General features: G+C 44.5%; 1 protein-coding gene across 1 annotated transcript in view; it reads right to left on the bottom strand.

The window, feature by feature from the left end:
• Positions 1–21,129, bottom strand: part of GRIK3 (glutamate ionotropic receptor kainate type subunit 3) — a 653,994-nt gene that overhangs the window by 593,481 nt on the left and 39,384 nt on the right. Inside the window, exons 3-4 of the mRNA XM_086954197.1 lie at positions 17,970–18,227; positions 2,490–2,671 (exon numbers count right to left, since the gene is read on the bottom strand). Coding sequence (XP_086810323.1) covers positions 2,490–2,671; positions 17,970–18,227 — 440 coding nt within the window. The remainder of the gene's footprint in view (positions 1–2,489; positions 2,672–17,969; positions 18,228–21,129) is intronic.

The following is a 21,129-nucleotide window of genomic DNA, read 5'->3' as shown; positions in this document are numbered from 1 at the left end:
TTGATAGCCTTTACATCTGCAGAAACCAGCTAATAAGTGCACGCCTTCCTCCTTGTGCATTATTGCATTTGGTCTCGGATCATAACTGTGGGTAAGCCAATGAACAGCTGGAACTACCATTAACAGAGCTCAATACCACTAGTTTGAGCTCAGTGCCTAGCCCTTATACCTGCATATATGTATGACGTTGTGCAATATATCCATTGCCCATTTCAAAAAGTTTCTACAGGAAGACACACATTTATGGATTTGTGAACTTGAAAACATTTTATACAAATATGAATAAAATTCCTTCCGATCTTACATTTACCTTGAGAAAATGCCTGCAAAATGTGTCTAGGGAGATTTCATACACACACACACTACAATTGAACCATAAAGAAGAGGGCAGACGTGGACCTCACTGCCATTAAGCATACTGACAAAATATTACTACTGAAAATATCAACTGCCACCCCTGTGACAGAGTAGTAAGTAATCATAATAAACCACAATATTAAGGATAGAGGGATTTATAACATGTAAAATGGGTAAGTAACAATAGCAAATTCAAATATCAAAGTAGCCTAATGTTTGCTGAAAAATCCAGCATAGATTGATCTATTCATCCAGCTATTCAAATACTAACCCCTACGAATAAAACAATGGTTTGTAATTGAACCTTCACTTCTCTGTCTTCTCCACTCTTACTCAAATCTTTAAATCAATGTACTCACACGTCCACTGGAAAAGCGATACAATGTACTTACGTTCTTTGGAGCAGCTACTTAAAAGTGAGAGGTCATAAACTTCTCATCAATTACACCAAAACAACCATTGGCTGTTGCTAGCGGCCGGTTGAGGTTATTGCACCTTCTTGATAGAACACTGTTCTCTGCCACATCTCAAGTATTAGTGACTTTGAGAAACTTAATCAAAACGATGTGTTCACGTCATACTCCAGTACATCTCAGATTGTTTTCACGAGTCTGTGACCAAAAGCATTTGCCTTAAAACTACTTCTCCACTTCTGAGATGCCAGAATGCACAAGAAGTTTCCCTTTTCCAAAAGTATCATTCTTTTTGAGATTGTCTTGCATGAAAGGAATGAAACCTGCTTTCCAATCGTATTCACCCTTTATGAAATTGACTTAAATTAAATGAATGAATCCTACTTTTAAAGCACACTGATACCCTAGGAAGATTGTCCTGGCACTAGAACACATGAGGTAATTATTAGTTTGAAAAAAGTTTTGACTTGTTATCATTTTTGCTAGAACACGTCTTACTCCATTTAATGTCAAGTGCTTCTCAGATTTAACTGCAATTACATTTTTTACTCAGTTGTTTAGTCATTTGTTAGACCGACCCGGGTACTGACTATCCATGCCGTTACAGTGTGAGCCTGCCCTGAACTGCAACCACTTCCCCTCACTCTTGCAAGGCTCAATCTACAGAACATTAGAGAGGTTGAGCAAAATTATTACGAGAAACTGCTGCTCCTTTCTTCCTTGATTTTTCTCCGCCCCATCAGGAGCTATCTTGCCCACTGCCCAAGCAATGTCATGGAAAGACCATGATTATTCGAAATGCCCTGTGGGTGACCATCCCCAACTGAACACTGCTGAAAGAGGTAAACATACCAGATATAATTCAAACTGTTTTTTACTTGTCTGTATTGTGTTATTTTGTTATTTACACTCTCGGTGTTAGCACACTCCACCATTTTGCCAAGATGTGGCCTTACTGGTTTGCGAAGTATTATTTTTTCATTTTAATATTTCATTTGAACATAACTATCATGTGTAATTTGTTTTTTTCCCGGGTATTTTGAAAAATATATAACTTTTCCAGTAAATATATGTGTATTGTAACAAGACTGTGCATCAATGAAAATCCTATGCTAAAGTGGCAGTACGCAATATATTTAGGCAAGGTCTTTGCATAGATCTCACAGAAAGTGTGGTTGACCTATTTTTTTTTTCTGTAAAAGATTCATTTGCATTACTCTTCCCAGTATGCTCACAGTTATGATCAAGAACGAGATCGACAATGCAATATTTTTCTTTATGTTTGTGTTTCGACTTTTATGGCCCATTCAGGGCTGGAGGTCAGGCACTCAAAATGGAGAGGTGGGACTAGAAAATGGAAGCTTGTGTTAGTTACAGGAAAACCTGAGTATGATCCCTGACAGAAGCAGACAAAGGAAAACAGCAGGCACAAGGAAATATAAAATTCAATAATAAAAAAATAAAAGGATACACACAACAATATTATGAAAGTAAACATCAATTTATGTTTTTGTGCGAATATCGACAGGAACAGACAAGGGAGATGTCTTTGATGTGCGGCAGAGGATTTGCACGTTAAGAATAAAATCTTCAAGGAGCCACGCGAGAATATATTTCATCTACCTACTGCGCAAAAAGACTGAGGTAATAGAGTCCCAGGAGGACCTCCCGCGCGCTCGTAGACACATCCAGCTTTGGGCGTAATGATCCCCTGCTCACCTGCCTCAAGATCTGGGCCGCCATGGTGTGACTGCAGTCAAAGATGATCCGGAACTCCCTGCCTCGCTTCATCTCCTTCAACAGGGGCCGCGCATCCTCCGAGTCGAGGGGGAGCTGGCGGATCTTCAGTCGGATGTTGTAGCGGGAGGGAGCCATTATGAGTTCTTGCAGTCGGATAAGGCCTTGAGGGAATGCAAGAAAAAAAACAGAATTACAGCGAAGCGTTGAGGTTTTCAACATCGGCTAATAAGGCCCTGTTTCTAGACAGTGGATATGTCAGGGGATTTAAGGCGAGGTGGGCTGTTGGATTAGCAGGGCACGTTTGTCATTGGATCAGCAGGTGGGGACGCATCTTATATAGAAATTCTGCTATCCGCAGACGCATAGTCTACCTGTCGGATCTGCAGAACACAGCAGTTACAAAACATCTTTGCCTGCTTAGTGGGGATTAATTCTCTTATTCCTTGCTCTTTAAAAACGTCTATTTTCCTTGCCAATGTTCTTGTACCTATTGTGTGTTTTAGAATAACTTGCATTTTGATAAGGTGATTGGAAGATGATTTCATATTAATAATCACCTTGTGGTGAGGTAGATAAACTGGCTGAGGAGCTTTTTAGCCTACTGTCACACAATGAAAAAGTGTGGTATTTTGGTCGATTTTCTACAGAGGTCAGGTCCTTTTTTGAAGCAGCAAAAAGGATTGTATTTTGTATATCTAGACAAAAAAGAAAACTTGAGTTTTACAGTCATCATACTTTTCTAACCGCTGTAAAACGAATGGAGCTAATTAGTAAATAATTGCTATTTAGGTCTGTGTTAACAAATTTTGAAAATCTGCTAGGTTGCTCTATTTTTTCTGCAAAAGTATGTGCGGATTTGCAACAGAAAAAATCAATGTTTGCTTTTTTTGTCCATAAAACGTAAGAAATGTAGGAAAAATATGAACCTTGGTAGTAGCGTTGCAAAAGAATAGTGGCTGCCATAATAAAAAAAACGAAATAGCAGGCCACTTCACCCTCAAAAACGTTTTATTGGCAAAGATTTTTATGAACAACAACATAGAAACGTTATAATACTGACACTTATTTGTAAATACAATGATCATTCTCAAACATATAACACCATTTCAGATCTCAGTTAGAAACATATAAAAAAGACTGGTTTGCCTTTTGATGGACATGGTACCCAATCGAAACATGGGGGAAGTCTGGTCCCCCGTATTTCGGGCTGGATTGTTCCCATGAGGCACAGAGTCAGACTGATTTGCAAATGGCCATGTCTGAACTGGGGTGGCACAGTGGGCTAAAGAATGGTGATGGATTAATCCCAGATCTGTTGACTGGGTGTGAGTGTTTGATTGGTTTAGATGCTCCATCCATCACCACCCCCTTTTGTACCACCCCGTATTTAGACAGCAGATGACAATAATGCACTTGTTATAAGGTGGACGGGACATGTTTTTGATGGAGTGCCTTGTCGGCCAAACTCTAAATAAGACCATTAAAATTAGAGTTACCCCACTATCTGAATTTTGCCATGGGTCAATGTGCCATCTCCTTTAATTACTACCTTTCTTGTTCTCCAACGTTTTATCTGTGTATTTGTAGTACACTAAAATATTTTCGATATATTTGCACATTTGCATAACAACAATACTTCTTTCACCCTTCATGGGAGTAATTTCAAACTCCACTGAAAATAGTATTTTGTTTTCATTAAGTGGGCAACAAAAAAAATGTCATTCATTTTAATATTTCACATTCTACAATCACATTATCTCTCCATTTTAAATAGACTAATTAATAATAAACCTTCTTAAAAATAAAATACCCAGGTGAAATTTCATAAAGAAGAATCTTGCATGAGGAAATTGCATTGTATTTGCATATTTTTTTTCTAGGTGCACTTTTCTTACGCAGAAAAGCTGATCCATAGGCACTAAACAGAATTTCAAGAAAAAGTACACAATAACTTTCTACAAATAAGCAGAAAGTATATCTTTATAAGAAGTAGTAGGACCCATCTGACATTAAGAGACTCCATAAAATAAAAATAGATTTTACTTATGATACCCATGGCAGAATGGGTAATATTATTTTAAGAAACCACTACAGATAATTGAAAGACCTTAGCCGCTTCATTCAATGAAATCCATGCCCAAAGCAACTATGGTTTCAAAGCAGCCTCATGAGATACATCTCTGATATTTTATGCTAAATATAATAATTTAAAAGGGACAGATTTTAACATTCTTTGCATCTTTTCAAAAAACTTTGTGTGTTTTAAATACAATGTCCAACTTCAAATGGCCACACATTATAGCAGTAAATTGGATGTTAGCCATGTCTTTGCTCTATTTACTACCAATGGCACCAAGATCTGTGAATGGGGGCGAGTGTCTGAAAAGTTTCAGCGCTGCTTCCATCACCTCCTTGTGTTTGCAAGAGTACAGTTGGGTGGAACTCGTGAAGTTTTACTCTGTGGAATTCCATGGAGTTACAGAAAAAATCAGCAAGATTCAGCAGAATTCTGTTAACCGGCGGAAATTAGGAAGCTTGTGCTACAATTAATGGCCTGGTAGCAGGAGCAGCGCTGAAAATCAGCGCAAACAGCACCATGCATTTTGCAAAACCACATGGTCATTTGAGTTGATTTTGTTGCCACTTGAGTAGATAAGCACTACCTTCTTAGCACAAAATACATCCTTGCATCGTTGTGCATTAAAGAATAGCATCAAATAAAATACTGTTAATATCCCAGTTTGCCTTTCACATTATTTCTTGCAATTTTCCCTAAACTTTATGTATTTGCACAAAGGGAAGTTACTTGAATTTTGCACAACCCAAATCCCTACTTCTACTGATAGAAGTTGTAAACAGCTTTATGCACATGTTGTCCATTGCTGTTTAGTTATTTTTCCCCATGACAATACTTTTTGGAAGCAAAACACTTTTTTTACATTATAACAATAATTTGTTCTGTGAAATTCAGAATGCTTGAGTTCAGCTAGTGTGATGAACTTCAGCCATGTTTGACAGACAGCCATAAAAAGAAGATTCAATTCCTCTGCAACAGAACCAACAGTATCAATTTACTTATTTTCACTGAAAATATGCATTTTTTCAGCACTTCTACTCAAAGTCACCAGATGTCAGTCTCACACAAACATAAAACTTTCTCTCCAATGTACAGTAGATGACTAGATTTGCTTTTACCGAGCAGAGAAACACTAAAAAGCAGGGCATGCTGTATGACAAGGACTAAGTAAATAATACAAATATAATTACAGATGATCATGACTTCACTCATTCTCTCGTCTAGCATCCTTACCTAGACCCCTACTTATATATGCTGTTTAGTGTGATTGACCTTTACTTTGGCCTGGCTGATCTACTCTTCAAATTTTAGTTCTACCAACCCTGGGTTCAAGATATCTGTTGGAAGGCAGCCCAAGTAAGTTCTACTCTTTGTAAAGTTAAGTGCAATTATTCCTGGTCAAAAGAAAATGGGCAAAGAAAAGGGTAGAAAACTTATTTCAAAAGTCTTTATATAGCATTTTAAATTGACATTTAAAATTGGGGCAGTAAATCTGTCATAAAAATACACAATAGGTGATATACATCTAAGCTTATAGGGCGTCAGGTCAAGAGCAGAAGACAAGAGAGGATAAAAATGATGACACTTTCACAAACTTTGCAGATCAAACCAATGCCCCAACATATAAAAAGGCTAAAACAAAGGAAAGCATATGATGAATATCACTCCAAGTTAAAAAGGTGTTTTCCTTCTTTCTTTATTTCATGAGTGCTTACATAAGCAGGCTTCAAGGTTTCCAGGGCTGCGTCTGCAAAGATAAGTGAAATTTCCCACCCAGGGTCTCTATAGCAAAGAAATCTGCACAGGGGCAATAGGATCCCCTGTGCAAATGCATATTTTTCTCCAGAGGGAAAATATTTTACCCCTTGGAAAAACCTCTTCTATTACATCCCTAGCAAATCTGGAGCAAATACATTTTCTCTGCACCCTGAAAAGGGATTTATACTAAAACTTGGCCACAGTAAAATTCAAATTTCTTGGGTGGAAAGAGGAACGATAGGAGTTTGTGACAGCTGCACTCGCACATGCATGTTTTAGGATATTCACAAAATTCCAGGTATAAGAACTTCTTGGAAAGTCCTTTTTCCCACCTGCTGAGAGGAAATTATGGGTATTGAGAAGTCCACACTCATGGTGTAGATGTTTACGCATATAAATGGGAATCCCTGTGTGAATCTATGGCAGGCATAAAACAAGTAAATGTGGTTGTAGACTTACATTTATGATCACATTAACCTTTATGAATAGATTTGCATGTGTTCAGTATTTGTGGTTGCAATTGTTCTTACTACTGGTGTTCCCGGGACTCTATACAATTATTGTATAAACAACTTACAATCTCTTTGCATATATGTTATGTTCATAATATTTGTAAGGTGCATGGCTGCCCCAGCAATATGATTTCCTAGGGCTTCCCACAAAATAGCGGCATCACACAATAGAGAAAAAACAGAGGGAAGGAGTACAGTGAGGAGGCGAGGAAAATCTGAGTTTTAAGCTGTTTTATAAAACAATGATGTGCGTATTACTCAATTCTGGGGACAAACTATTATTCCAAAGGGCCAGGGGGACTTTCAGTGGCACCGTGAGCAAGGGACCCACGTCTGGGCATACATATCCCACTTAGGGCCAAAAGAGTTACAACAAACACATGTTGGACGGAATGCTGACAGTGCAAACATTCCCCCCGAGTCAACAGATCTGGGTAAAATCCATCATTCTTTTGCCCACTACGCCACCCCAGTTTGGACCCAGCCATAAGCAAATCAGTCTTGACCCTGTGCCTCATGTGAACAGTCCAGACCGAACTGCCAGACCAGGTTCTCCCTGGACCGGAAACAAGCATCCTGGGACAGTTTCAGGGCATGTCACCCTTCTTCAGCAAGGCTAGCTTGAATCCAGTGGCACAGTGAGCCAGGCACCCACTTCTGGGCATACCCATCCCACTTAGGGCAAAAAGTGTTACAGCAAACAAATGATGGACGGAATGCTGACAGTGCAAACATTCTCCCCCAGTCAAAAGATCTGGGTGAAATCCATTGTTTTTTTACCTACTACGTCACCCCAGTTTGGACCCAGCAATATGGAAATCAGTCTTGACTCTGCGCCTCATGGGAACAGTCCAGACCGAACTGCCAGGCCAGGTACTCCCTGGACTGGAAACAAGCATCCTGAGAACTGTTTCAGGGTATGTCACCCTTCTTCAGCCAGGCTAGCTTGAATCCAGTGGCACAGTGAGCAAGGGACTAACGTCTGGGCATATGCATCCCACTTAGGGTGAAAAGTGTTACAGCAAACAAATGATGGACGGAATGCTGACAATGAAAACATTCTCCCCCAGTTAGAAGATCTGGATTGAATCCATTGTTATTTTCCCCACATCGCCACCCCTGTTTGGACCCAGCCATATGCAAATCAGTCCTAACCCTGTGCCCCATAGGAACAGTCCAGACCGAACTGCCAGGCCAGGTCCTCCCTGGACCATAAACAAGCATTCCGGGATCGGTTTCAAGGTATGTCACCCTTCTTCAGCCAGGCTAGCTTGAATCCAGTGGCAAAGTGAGCAAGGGACCCACGTCTGGGACTGTTCCCATTGAGCGCAGGGTCACAACTGATTTGCATAAGGCCGGGTCCAATCTGGAATGGCATGGTGAGCAAAAAAACGATGGATTTAGACCCAGATCTCTGTAATGGGGTGAATGTATGACATTGTTCTGCATTCTGTCCATCAATTGTTTGCATTTTTCACCCTGAGTGGGACGGACATGCTCAGAAGTGGGTCCCGTGCTCTTCATGCCACTGGAGTCAAGCTATCCTGGCTGATGAGGGCTGAAAGCCGGAAACCGGTCCTAGAATGCTTGTTTTCAGTCCAGGTAGGACCTGGCCTGGCAATTCGGGCTGGACTGTTCCGATTGGGCGCAGGGTCAAGACTGATTTGCATATGTCTGGGTCCAAACTAGAATGGCATGGTGAGCAAACAAACGATCGATTGAAGCCCAGAACTCTGTACTGGGCTGAATGTATGACATTGTTCTGCATGTTGTCCATCAATTGATCTTTTTGCATTTGTTCCACTGTGTCAGACGCATGCAGGTTGTACCTGGTCGCGGTTCAGGCGAAGACCAGGCCAAATCTGCGCCAGTCCAAAGCCGGTCGAGGCTGGCCTGGGCCACCTCTCTTGGCTTCTCTATTTTGGCTCAGCAACATTAAGGTATTGACATTTTATATTTTAAGTCTTTGTTGTTTGTCTTCCAAGGAGCTCTCAAGGGGGGGGGGGGGGGTTATTGTGCCCACTTGACTGAGTGATCTTGCCCTGCCCTTGCCAGTCTGGGTTAAACAGCTGCTACAGGGCATCAAGGGACACTGCCCGGTGCACCTATTAATACTAATATCTAAATTTCAACATGTGTAATCATGCGCAAAAGGATAATGAATGTAGGCACATCTGGGGGAGACACTGTGACAACTTTAGACTCCTTTTTGATCAGGGCAGCAAGTATTATCTCTAAGGAAATAGCTGTGGCCGAAAGGAGACTTTCACTGAAGTCCGAAAGATGTATCCAGGAATCACTTCCCATTGTTATCTCTGAGGAAGCAGCCAGAACCCTGCTAAAGGGCAAGTCACCCACTGTGGTCACATATGAAACGGTCGTAGAGGTTTCATCAGATAATGACACCACACAAACGGAACCCCCTGTTAAGAAGAAAAGAGCGGGTGGAAAGAGAGGATCCTAACTGCACAGGCGGGTGGTCTTTCCAGCTACGAGTATTAAAGCTGACATGGAACAAGTTATAGACAAATTACTTCCTAGATTTGAAACACTGTTTAAAACACTGTTGTTCTCTGTTTTGTTGTAACTTGGAGGGATAGAGCGTAAGCTCAGTTTCTTCCCCCCATTTAACCCTGGTGCTTTGAATAACAAAATACTGATAGCGGTTGCAGGGACAAACTATTCGGTTGATCTCACACCCGAGGTCTGTACTAGTGTGGGGAGGACCTCAGGTGAACATCGTGGTGCGGGCACAGGAAAAAATGCCTTTCCCACCCTTATAATCATTCTGCTGCCACAACTGTTAGTACTCCACAGCTTGTCTAGCAGATGGTAGTCACAGTCGTAAAATAAGAGGGCTGCACATGGTGGGCTGTTCCAAATCACAGGGTACCACTCTGAGTTACAATCAATGTCACAGGCAGCCATCAGGGCACATGCATGATTGTCGGTAAACAATTGGAACAACGCAGGCAGAGCCACGCGTGTTCCAACAACGTAAGCACTACCACGCTTGCCTTAACCACGCATACGGCTTAACCATGCATATGTGTGTTTCAAAGTAGTGCGTGGTCTAGCTGCTGCTTGGTGGAAGCAGGAAGGATCAGGAGAGGACATGTGGGGCTGGGGCAGGGTTTTGAAGGCGTGTGGATAGTTTTTAAGGGTTGGGGTAGTTTTCTGGGAGGGTCTGGTTGTTTTCAGGGCTGGGGGATAGGGGACATTTTTAGGGCTTAGGGAGGAAGGGGGTTGGTTTTTAGGAGGGAGGTGGTAGTTTTATGTCTCAGTGCTGGCGCTTGAGGGGACGTTTTAGGGCTCAGGGTGGGCGGGCAATTTTTAGGGCTTAGGGGAGGGTGGGGTAGTTTTTAGGGCTGGGGGCAGGGAAGTTTTTAGGGCTCGAGGAGGGGGTTCATTTTCAGGAGGGAGTGGGCAGTTTTAGGTCTAAGGGCTGGGAGCAGGGTTCAGGGGTAAGACTTACATGACAAGTCTTAACCACGCATATGTGTTTGCCATACATGCCTTAACAATGCTCATTTTGTTGTAAAGGCATGTGTGGTAAAGGCATATGCCTAGTTAAGACCATGTGGAACCGGCATGCATAATAAACCGATGCGAGGTCCCGGTACACAATCATGATTGTCATGCGAGCCGAGGCCAAAAAATCTAAAACCAAAAGAAACACTATGGTAAACGCGAGAAAAGGGAGCACACTCTCAACAGTCATGCAGGAGATGTTTCCTGACCCAAGAAGTGGGAGCAGGACCTCTGACCTCCTGGCCAGAGTCCTGCTCTCTCCCTCTGCAGCTCCGCTGCTGTGCCGCGGCTGCTTCCATGTGCACTGATCGGTGTAGGTAGGGGCTTGAGCCCTACGTTGTGCGTTGATTGTGTGCTTCCCGTCCTACTCTATCCCTCTGAAGCTCCGCTGCTGTGCCGCGGCTGCTGCCCTGTGCAGTGATCGGTGTTATGTTACGTTATGTTAATCTAATTTGTACAGGGCGAAAGGATTGGGGTGAGCACAGCCTAGTTTTAAAATAGCCAGGTTTTAGCCCTTTTCTAGGATTGGGGTGAGCACAGCCTAGTTTTAAAATAGCCAGGTTTTAGCCCTTTTCTGAAGATGGTAAGGGAGCTTGCACTTCTAAGCTCCATTGGTAACATGTTCCAGAGTTTTGCTGTGCCATACGAGAAACTTCAGCCCCCCCAGTTTGAGGAACGTATTCTCAGAACTTTCATGAGTTTAGCACCTGAGGAACATAGCTGTCTAGGAGGTTCGTACCAGGCTGAAAGATTCCTGAGAAATATTGGTCCTGTATTGCTCAGTGCCTTATATACTAGGCATAATGACCTGAAGTTAATTTGTTGTGCCACCGGAAGCCAGTGGAGTTTGTGAATTTCCTAGGTTACTGATTCATGCATTGGGATGTTCAGCAGAAGTCTTGCAGCTGCATTTTGAACTGTCTAAAGATTCTTTTGCTATTGCTTTTGTATACTCAGGTAAAGCCCTTTACATTAATCTAGTTTTGACGGTATAAGTGTAGTTGTAACTGTCTTTCTATAATCAGGGTAGGATCTTCTTAAGTTTCTTTATCAAAAAGTGGGAGGCCTAAATGATGGCATTTGTCTGGTGAGATACGGTTAGTTTATTGTCAATCATAACTCCCACATTTTTGGGCTTCTGAGTTGGCTTTAGCCAGTGCAGGTAGATGTTCGAGCCCTGTGTTATGCCTTGATTGTGGACTGCTCGTTTTTTGCCTGTATTATTGCCTTGATTGTCTTCTGTCCATTTTTGCCTTTTTGTTGTGCCCTCTACGTAGTCTCTTCTTTTCTTGTACTGCTTTCCTGCCTCCCTCTCCCTTCCCTATTTAATGGATGACGCTGCGAGGGAGCGCAAGCAGGACCACTGACCTCTTTGCCAGAGTCCTACTCTCTCCCACTGCAGCTCCGCTGCTGTGCCGCTGCCCTGTGCAGTGATCAGTGCAGGTAGGGGTTTGAGCTCTGTGTTGTGCGTTGATTGTGTGCTGCCCGTTTTTTGCCTGTATTATTGCCCTAAAGTACTTTGATTTTGTTCTGGCCGTTTTTGAATTTTTTTGTTGTGCCCTGTACCTAGTCTCTTCCTTTCTTCTTCCCGTTTCCCACTCCCTTTCCTGCTGCTGCCGCCGCAGCCCGCCCCCTGCCAATTCCCACCTCCCATCTGCGCCTCCCTCCCCCTTCCCTATTTAATGGCAGTTGTTGCGATGAGTGCAAGCAGGACCTCAGGCCTACTGCCCAGAGTCTTACTCTCTCCCTCTGCAGCTCTGCTGCTGTGCTGCTGCCCTGTGCAGTGATTGGTGCAGGCAGTGGTGCGAGCCCTGTGTTATGCCTTGATTGTGGGCTGCCTGTTTTTTGCCTGTATTATTGCCCTGTTGTGCCTTGATTGTGTTCTGTCTGTTTTAGCCTTTTTTGTTTTGCCCTGTACCTAGCCTCTTCCGTTCTTCTACCCGTTTTCTGCTCCCTTTCCAGCCGCTGCGACCCCCGCAGCCTCGCCCACTGCCAATTCCTGCCTCCCATCTGCGCCTCACTCCCACCTTCCCTATGTAAAGGCGGCCGCTGCAAGGGTGCTCAAGCAATATCTCTGACCTCCTGGCCAGAGTTCTACTCCCTCTGCAGCTCCACTGCTATGCAGCTGCAGCTGCCCTGTGCAGTGATCGGTGCAGGTAGGGCTTCGAGCCCTGTGTTATACCTTGATTGTGGGCTGCCCATTTTTTTACCTTTATTATTTCTCAGTTGTGCCTTGATTGTGTTCTATCTGTTTTTGCCTTTTTTGTTGTGCCCTGTACCTAGTCTCTTCTTTTCTTCTACCCGTTTCCAGCTCTCTTTCCCGCAGAAGCTGTCCTCGCGGGCCCCCCATGCCGATTCTGCCTCCCTGCTACCCCTCCTTCCCTCCTTCCCTATTTAATAGCAGCCGCTGCGAGGGAGTGCGAGCAAGACCTCTGAACTCCTGGCCAGAATCCTACTCTCTCCCTCTGCAGTTCCCCTGCTGTGCTGCTGCCCTGTGCAGTGATCGGTGCAGGTAGGGGTTCCAGCCCGGTGTTGTGCCTTGAATGTGTGTGGAAAGTGTTTTGTCTGTATTATTGATCTGTTCTACCTTAATTGTGTTATGCCCATTTTTTGTCTACTTTGTTGTGCCCTGTACCTTCTTTTCTTCTACCTGTTTCCCGCTCCCTTTCCCGCTGCTTCTGTCCCCGCGGCCCCTCCCCCCTGCCAATTCCCGCCTCAGCTGCCCTCCTCGCACTCAACCCAGGAAGGAACAACAACTGCCAGCTATCCATGCCCAACACCACCCATGGCCAGGTCTCCTGCCGTCACTGCCACCAGACTTTCACCATTGACGGCACCCCCATGGCCACTGCTCAAATGCCAAACACCAACACCTCAACGGACGCTCTCTGCACAGACATGCTGTAGAGATCTGGGACCTCCTCGACACCCTCTTGCCAGACGTCACCTTCTTTACAGAAATCTGGACCAACTCCACCTCCACATCAATACCGCCACCGCCATCCCGGACGGATACAAGATCCAGAGCAAGGACCACCCCAACCGCACAGGAAGAGGACTTGCCATTATGCACAAGAGCTCCCTCCGACTCACGACCTCCAGCTCGAGCAACAGCCCGCCCACCACCGAACACCTCCATTTACAACTCCTAGAATGACCCTAAGAGGCACCCTTGACTATAGACCTCCTGGACCTCAAGCTGAGTTCAGCTCCACCATCACCGACCTCATCGCAACCCACGCCATCACCTCCATGGACTGCATACTCATCGGAGACCTCAACTTCCACCTCGACAACCTCAACAACCCCAACTCTGCCACCCTCTGACTGAAACAACTCATCACCACCCCCACCCACTAGCAGGACACACCCTCAACCCCATTTCGCAGGAGGCAACAAGATCCACTTCAGCCACACCACACAACCCCCATGGACAGACCACCACTATGTACACTTCCACGTCGACAAACCCTCAGCACCCAAACCTTCACCCAGCCCCATGAAGAAACTGTAGCAAAATCACCAAAGAGCAGCTCAACTCCACCCTTAACCATGAAGTCCCCGCCACCTCAACCGACCCCAACCTCACAGCCAAAGAACTCCACAGATGGATCACCAATTGCGCTGACGAGATCGCACCCCTACATGACCCCAACAGACAGTCCCCCAAGAATGCCACCTGGTTCACCACCGGTCTCCAAGAATCTAGAAGCACCTGCAGATGCCTCGAAAAGAACTGTAGAAACAGCAAATCCTCAGAAGACCGAACCAACTACAAGAACACCATGATAGAATACCACTAACGCGTCAGATTCACCAAAAGGACGATCATCCAGAACAAAATCCTTGCCAACGCCAGCAACTCCAAGGAAAACTTCAATGTCATCCAATTCACCAAACCCCCCAGCGAAACCATGGACATCACCCCCTCCCAGGAGCTCTGCAACAAACTCGGCTCCTACTTCCATCTGAAGATCAAGGACCTCTATGACAACTTCAATGACCAGACACCTTACTCTGGAATTATTCCATCTTCCAGCAATGCCAGACAGTCCACCATCTCCTCCTGAACCCCAGTCACCACCGAAGACATTGCATCGACCATGAAAGGAGCCCCTATGGATCCCTGCCCAGCACATCTTCCACAGAGCCGCTGCCGCCATTGCCCATGAACTATAATGCACCATCAACACCACTTTAGAAACTGTCATCTTTCCCAATGACTGGAAACGCACAGAAGGCAGACCCCTACTCAAAAAGCCATCAGTAGATCCCACGGACCTCAAGAACTACTGACTCATCTTCCTCCTCCCCTTCGGGGCCAAAGTCACAGAGAAGACCATCAACGTCAAACTTACGAAATTCATAGAAGAAAACTCAATCCTCGACCCCTCCCAATCGGATTCCATTCATTGCAACCACAGCACTGAGACTGCTCTACTCCCCATCACAGATGACACCCGCACCCTTCTCGACCAAGGACACACTGCAGCCCTGATCCTAATGGACCTCTCTGCAGCCTTCAACACCGTCTCCCACCGCACCCTCACCACTTCACACAGCCGGCATACAGGAAACCGCCATTGACTCGCTCCGCTCCTTCCGCTCCTTCCTCACCGGCAGAACCCAAAGAATCAGACTCCCACCCTTCCCCTCCGAACCAATAGAAATCAACCACAGAGTACCCCAAGGATCGTCACTCAGCCCCACGCTCTTCAACGTCTACATGGCTGTTCTTGCCGCTATCGTCAGACAACATGGACTCAGCATAGTATCGTATGCCGACGACACACAGCTCATCCTCTCCCTCATCAAGGACCCCATCACCTCCAGGAAGGAATGAAAGACATTGCATCCTGGATGAGCAGCAGCTGCCTGAAGCTCAACTCGGAGAAGACAGAAGTCCTAATCCTCGGACCCTCCCCCTTTGCATGGGACAATTCCTGGTGGCCCACCACCCTCGGCAGCCCCCCACCCTCAAGGACCACGCCCGAAACCTCAGCATCGTACTCAACTCCTCATGCCGGATGACCTGACAGGTCAACGCCGTCACTTCCACCTATTTCAACAACCTCCACATCCTCCGAAAGACCTTCAAATGGATCCCACACAAATCAAGGATGACAGTAACCACGCACTCATAACCAGCAGAATGGACTATGAAAAAGCCCTCTACGCCAGGATCAAGTCTCTGCTCCACAAACTCCAAACCATTTAGAACACTGCAGCCAGACTTGTCCTTGGCATCCATCGACACGAGAAAATCACCCATCATCTGCGCAACCTCCACTGGCTCCCCGTCAAGAAAAGAGTAACTTTCAAGATCCTCACCCACACCTACAAATGCCTCCACAACACCGGACCACAATATCTCAAGGACAGAATCTCCTTCCAAGTACTCAAGAGAAACCTCCGATACGTCGACCTCGCCCAACCTCCAAGCATCCACAGAGCAAAAACAGGTGGAAGAACCTTCTCCTACATCGCAGCCAAGACCTGGAACGAGCTGCCAACAAACATCAGACGTACCGCCACCCTACACATTTTCAAGAAGGCCCTCAAGATCTGGCTCTTGGACTGATGGAGCTGCCCCCCTCCCCCACCCCCCAGGGCATTGAGAACCTCAAGGGTGAGTAGCACGCTTATAATTACCCTGACTGATTGATTGTTGAAGAAGTGAGTTTTAAGAAAGGCAAACAATTGGCACAAGCAGTAGCGGTCGGCAGTAGGTGTTTCTATAGGGCGGTGAGGTGGGCAGGAGGAGGGGCAGGGTGGGGGGAAATAATGTATGGATTACGGAGTTTTACAGGTAAGTAAACATTTAAATACATAAAACGAATTTCGTTGCGCGCACTGCATCACATTTGGTGATGCAGTGTGCGCAACGAAATTCGTTTTATGTATTTAAATGTTTACTTACCTGTAAAACTCCGTAATCCATACATTATTTCCCCCCACCCTGCCCCTCCTCCTGCCCACGTCACCGCCCTATAGAAACACCTACTGCCGACCGCTACTGGGCACAAGTAATGCAAGGATAACATCTTCCTTGCAAGGAACGTCGGAATTTTTTGTGTACTCTCGTTTTTGGCCTCCACCGAGGACCGGGATGGTATTTATATCTGTACTTCAGCTCTATTGTGCCTCTAAATGAATGGATGAGCAATCCCAGGGATAGCCACCCTCGTATCGTGAATGTGACCTTTCATCTGTCTCATCTGCTGGTCTGCCTATAGGGACAACATGCATGGAAGCTCAGCCACAGCACATATTAATATGTGTTTGTCTTCTCTCGTTCTTCGGCAAGTAAGGAGTATTGCTTGCATACACAGGAATAAGAATTATATAGACACATGATGGTGGATTGATTTTCAGACAGAGAACATGGCTAAAACGCAGCTGGAACACAATTAAATAGAAAAGTCCATCAGCCCTGCACAAGAACCTAATGAAATTCTTACACCCCCTCAATTTCTTAAAAAGAATATTAAGTAGAATCCATTAATGCGAAAGTAGCTTTAAAATCTCTGGAAAACAAAATGTTTCATTTCTAAAGTTTGAGACCGCACAATTATATTCAACTTACGACACAATACTAATAATAAAAATAACAGTTCAATAGTGCAATGTTTCCGAAATATTAGAGCTAGAATTCAAAGAAATATGTAGCTTCATAAAATGAAAATGACTATGATGTATACATAAAGAAGTATAACAGTAAACTTTTAGCTCACATTTAAAATGCGTAATATACAGTTCTGAAGATGAGTACACCCTTGTATCTCATCTGTGCTCTAAAAAGTACTAAAATGGTCGATATCTCAAGTCTGTTGATACAGTAAATGTATTCAGGTCCCTCAGCCAAAGACTAAATGAAGGCCTAATTGTAAATATAATCATGTTATAGCTTAGCGAGTACAGACGTGTCATGCAGGCCACCTTGCACCAAAGGGGCATCCTATGCCCCTAAACCCTTTTGCCTGTGGGTGGGTAGAGCTAGCTTCACTTCACCTCAAGCTAAGTTAGGCAAAGTAGGGATATTTCACACTTTGAAGTATCTCAAATTTTCCTGACTCCTCAGGTGTAATATATTTTTTGCACACCCTTGATAAAAGTAGCTCCTCTATATTGCATCCTTGTAGCTCTACTAGGTGCTACTCCTTATTTATAAGGTGTTTCTTCATAAATAATAGTTTCCTATATCAAAATAATAAATAACTACTCTAAGATGCAGTTGAAACTAATTGCAATTTTCAGCACTGCGATTAAGTGCAGCTTACATCATATGATGGTTACAGCAGAAACTATTTGAAATTGGTATTTGTCCACCATCTTATGCTTCCACTGGCTTTCTGCTGAACATAACTCTTTACATAAGCAGAGATGTAACATTTTTACATAAAGGTGAGAAAAGAAAATGCTGGCTAGTCCCAGGAGTTTAAAAGTCTAAAAACACTGGGAGGTCTTTAACACAGTATCATCTATTTCCAGTGGCTGCTACAACACGTCCCTCCATGTTGACTGTGAAGAACATACTACTACCATATACAGTATAATCACAGCATGAAAGTATGCACTTACCCGTGCTGTCATCATACACAACAGTGGCCGACTTCCACCTCAAGAACTGTACAAGGTCCAGGATGGCGTGGCTGAGGGAAGCATAATCCGGGTACAAATTGACATAAAAGGAGTCCCTGTTATCCAGAGGATGGTGCTTCCATCGGACTTGAATATGTGGTACCTCCACTGCATTGCATATGGACTGAACTGCATTGGATGAAGAGCTGTGAGATGGTCCAAAGATTGCAACTACGCCAAGGGCAAGCTGATCGCAGGCTGTAGGGGAAAGAATTGAATAATGAATAACTACACTTAAGTCCTGGCATTAGCAAGACTATGTTAAACGCAGTTGGATAGGTAAACTGGGTAGCAATGAAAGCTCGTTTAATGTATATCTATGAACCAATGCATAGCCGCATCACATTTGCTTACAGAGACTTGTAATAATTGTTATTACACTTTTACACTTTGTCTTCAAGTTTCTAAAGCTAAAAACTGAATTGATATGAAGTATATGCTGCTATGTTGTGCCCATTTCTATTAGTTCTGTAGGTTCATGCTGGAGATTACATCCTAATATTGATAAGGGATTGCCTGATGGACTCTTGTTATAAAAATGATATCCTCTATCTGCAGGTATAATTGGTTTTCCTTTTAATACTTCTGCGACGGCTGAAGGGATTGGGGAAACATGGCGCCCTCTAGCTGAGCAGCGGTGCGCGCGTCCTCAGAAGCGCTCTCTCCTCCCTGGGGCCACGTGCTAGCAGCGTTTGGGGAATGGAGTGACGGCAGCCGTGAAACGTGGCAGGACTCCTACCTCTCGTAATTTTTGATCTTCGTGGCCTTCTGGATGTGTGTCAGCTCCCTCACCCTATCGCCCATCTCCCCACGCCCGGTGCGTCCGCTCCACCTCCCGCGCTGGTTCAGAGCAGCCCTGCAGTTGAGACGCGGTCGCAGAGCGGCGGCCCACGGTCTCCTCCGGGTTAGCAGTGGCAGCGCCAGAAGTAGTGCCAGCATCAGCAGGTTTATCGGATGGGCGGCAGGCGGAGAAGGGGAAGGCTGCGCAGGAGAGGAGGATACCAGCGTTAGCTATAAAGATAGGGTTTTTTTGAAATAGGGGGAAATTTAAGGGCGCTCAGCTAGTGTTTAACGCATAAGTTCTTTAAATATAATAAATGGGTGGTGGTGCTAGTTGGAGAGAGGATAAGCCCTATAACCCCTCAAAGGCGTACGGTTCCGGGAGCAGTACGTTAACAGACAAAAAACAAAGTACCAACTGCACACAACAATAAAGTAGCGCAAAATAGAGATGTCCTGGTAGTCATGAGTACACTTAGGGTTACAGCTGTCAGAGAAACCACAATGTTTTAAGAGAGGTATCTTCATTTAATATCTTTTGTAGCCAGCCGACACGTGTTTCGTTGCAGTGATAAGCGACTCATCAGGGCTGTGCAGTTCAAAGAAAAAGACAGAAAGGTCGCTTAGCCGGTCATACTTCCGGCCCGGCCGGGCTCAAGACCAGGTTGAGTCTGAAAGTCCTCGATATGGACCAGACACTCGGGTTCAAGTCCTGGTGATTCAGTTCCAAAACTCAATATGTATAAGGAACTATCCTGGGTTGATTCGGTGGGAGATATAGGCTTAGGAGGCTAATGGAGAAGAATTTCAATCAGGATATCCCGTGGGCTGGTATTAGAGAGGTTGGCGGAGCAATTAGACTCCAGTGAGTGGAATATCCCTGTAAGGGTGGTTGATCACGCAAACGAGCTCCAGTGCGCCCGTGCGAGATATCTCGTTCCAGGTCAGGACCAGATACCAGCGTTAGCGGTAAGAGTGACACTTCCTCTACCCAGGAGACTGATTCTCACCCTAAATTTGGTAAAGGGGCTCAAAACCTAGATAGCTCTAAAACGAGCTCTGGTAAAAGGGGAGGAAAAAAGAGAGACAAACGTGGAAAGAGCGAGGTTGGTCAAGAAGGCAGCGCTGAAGGGCAGGACAATGGGCTAAACGGTATAAAAGAGTCATCGGGGTTGCACTCCCAGGTAGAAAAAACAAAGTGTGTTAACGCTCCTCCCTCAGATCACAGCACAGCCTTCCAGAACTATCAAGTGAAGCGAAGGAGCATTGCTATCCATTCTCATCTTCTTTAATTTACAGAACCAGTAATATAGGTGGGAGATTTTAACATTGTGCTAAATCCCAAACTGGACAAATCGCTAAATTGTAGGGCAGCAGTTCCCTCTAGACCTAGGCACTTGCTTTTGACAACAATGGCCCAATTAGGGTTATGTGATATATGGAGGGAAAGGTCGGAGACCAATTAGGAGTATCTTTTAGAAATCTGAAATATAAACACAAGTCAAGAATTGACTACGCTTTGATTAGTTATAGTCTAAAAGATTGAGTCAAGGAGATTGAATACCTTCCGTCGCATCTCTCTGATCATACAGGAATTCTTTCAAGTATAGATTGTATACAGCAACAGCATATTAGAACTTGGTCATTTGACCAAACGATATTGCTTGAGGAGGATGAGACTACCTTCCTTCTCACTGAAACCAAATACTTTCTTGAGAATAACTTAGATACAGCCAATATTACTGTAGTTTGGGCTACCCTGAAAGCTTTCTGGAGAGGCTGTATCACTAATAGAGCGAGTTATAGAAAAAGGAAATATAGGGAAGTCACCTCTGGCTTTGAAGCAGAAATGAGGGGAATTGAGAACAAATTGAACAATCAATCCGGCATCGGCCTGAAAGAGGATCTGGATAAGCAAGATCAGTTTAAAAAACAGTTGGAGTGTATTCTCCAAGAGAGACTTATGTGCAGATGGGAAGCAAGCAAAATCTCCCATTTTGAATATGGGGAAGGGGCAGGGAAAGTACTCGCCAGGAAAGTTAAAACAGACCAGATGCGAAATCACATAAAAGAGATAAAATTAGACGATGAACAATCAAGTCGCTCCTCAGATAAAGATATTGGTGTGGCCTTCCGGGACTTTTTTCAAGATATATACAAAAAGACCATTATTGAAGACAACACTAAAGTAAAGCTTTGTCTAGGGGGTTACCCTACCATCTATCACGTCTAACCAAAAAATAGACTTAGAACGGGATATCACAGACGAGGAAGCGAAGAAGGTCATAGTAGAGGTAAAAAGAGGTAAAGCGGCTGGGCC

Source organism: Lissotriton vulgaris, chromosome 2_1 (assembly GCF_964263255.1).
Source record: "Lissotriton vulgaris chromosome 2_1, aLisVul1.2, whole genome shotgun sequence".
NCBI classification, from domain to species: Eukaryota; Metazoa; Chordata; class Amphibia; order Caudata; family Salamandridae; genus Lissotriton; species Lissotriton vulgaris.
Note: the sequence above shows the minus strand (reverse complement) of the source record. Positions and strands in the feature narration are given on the sequence as shown.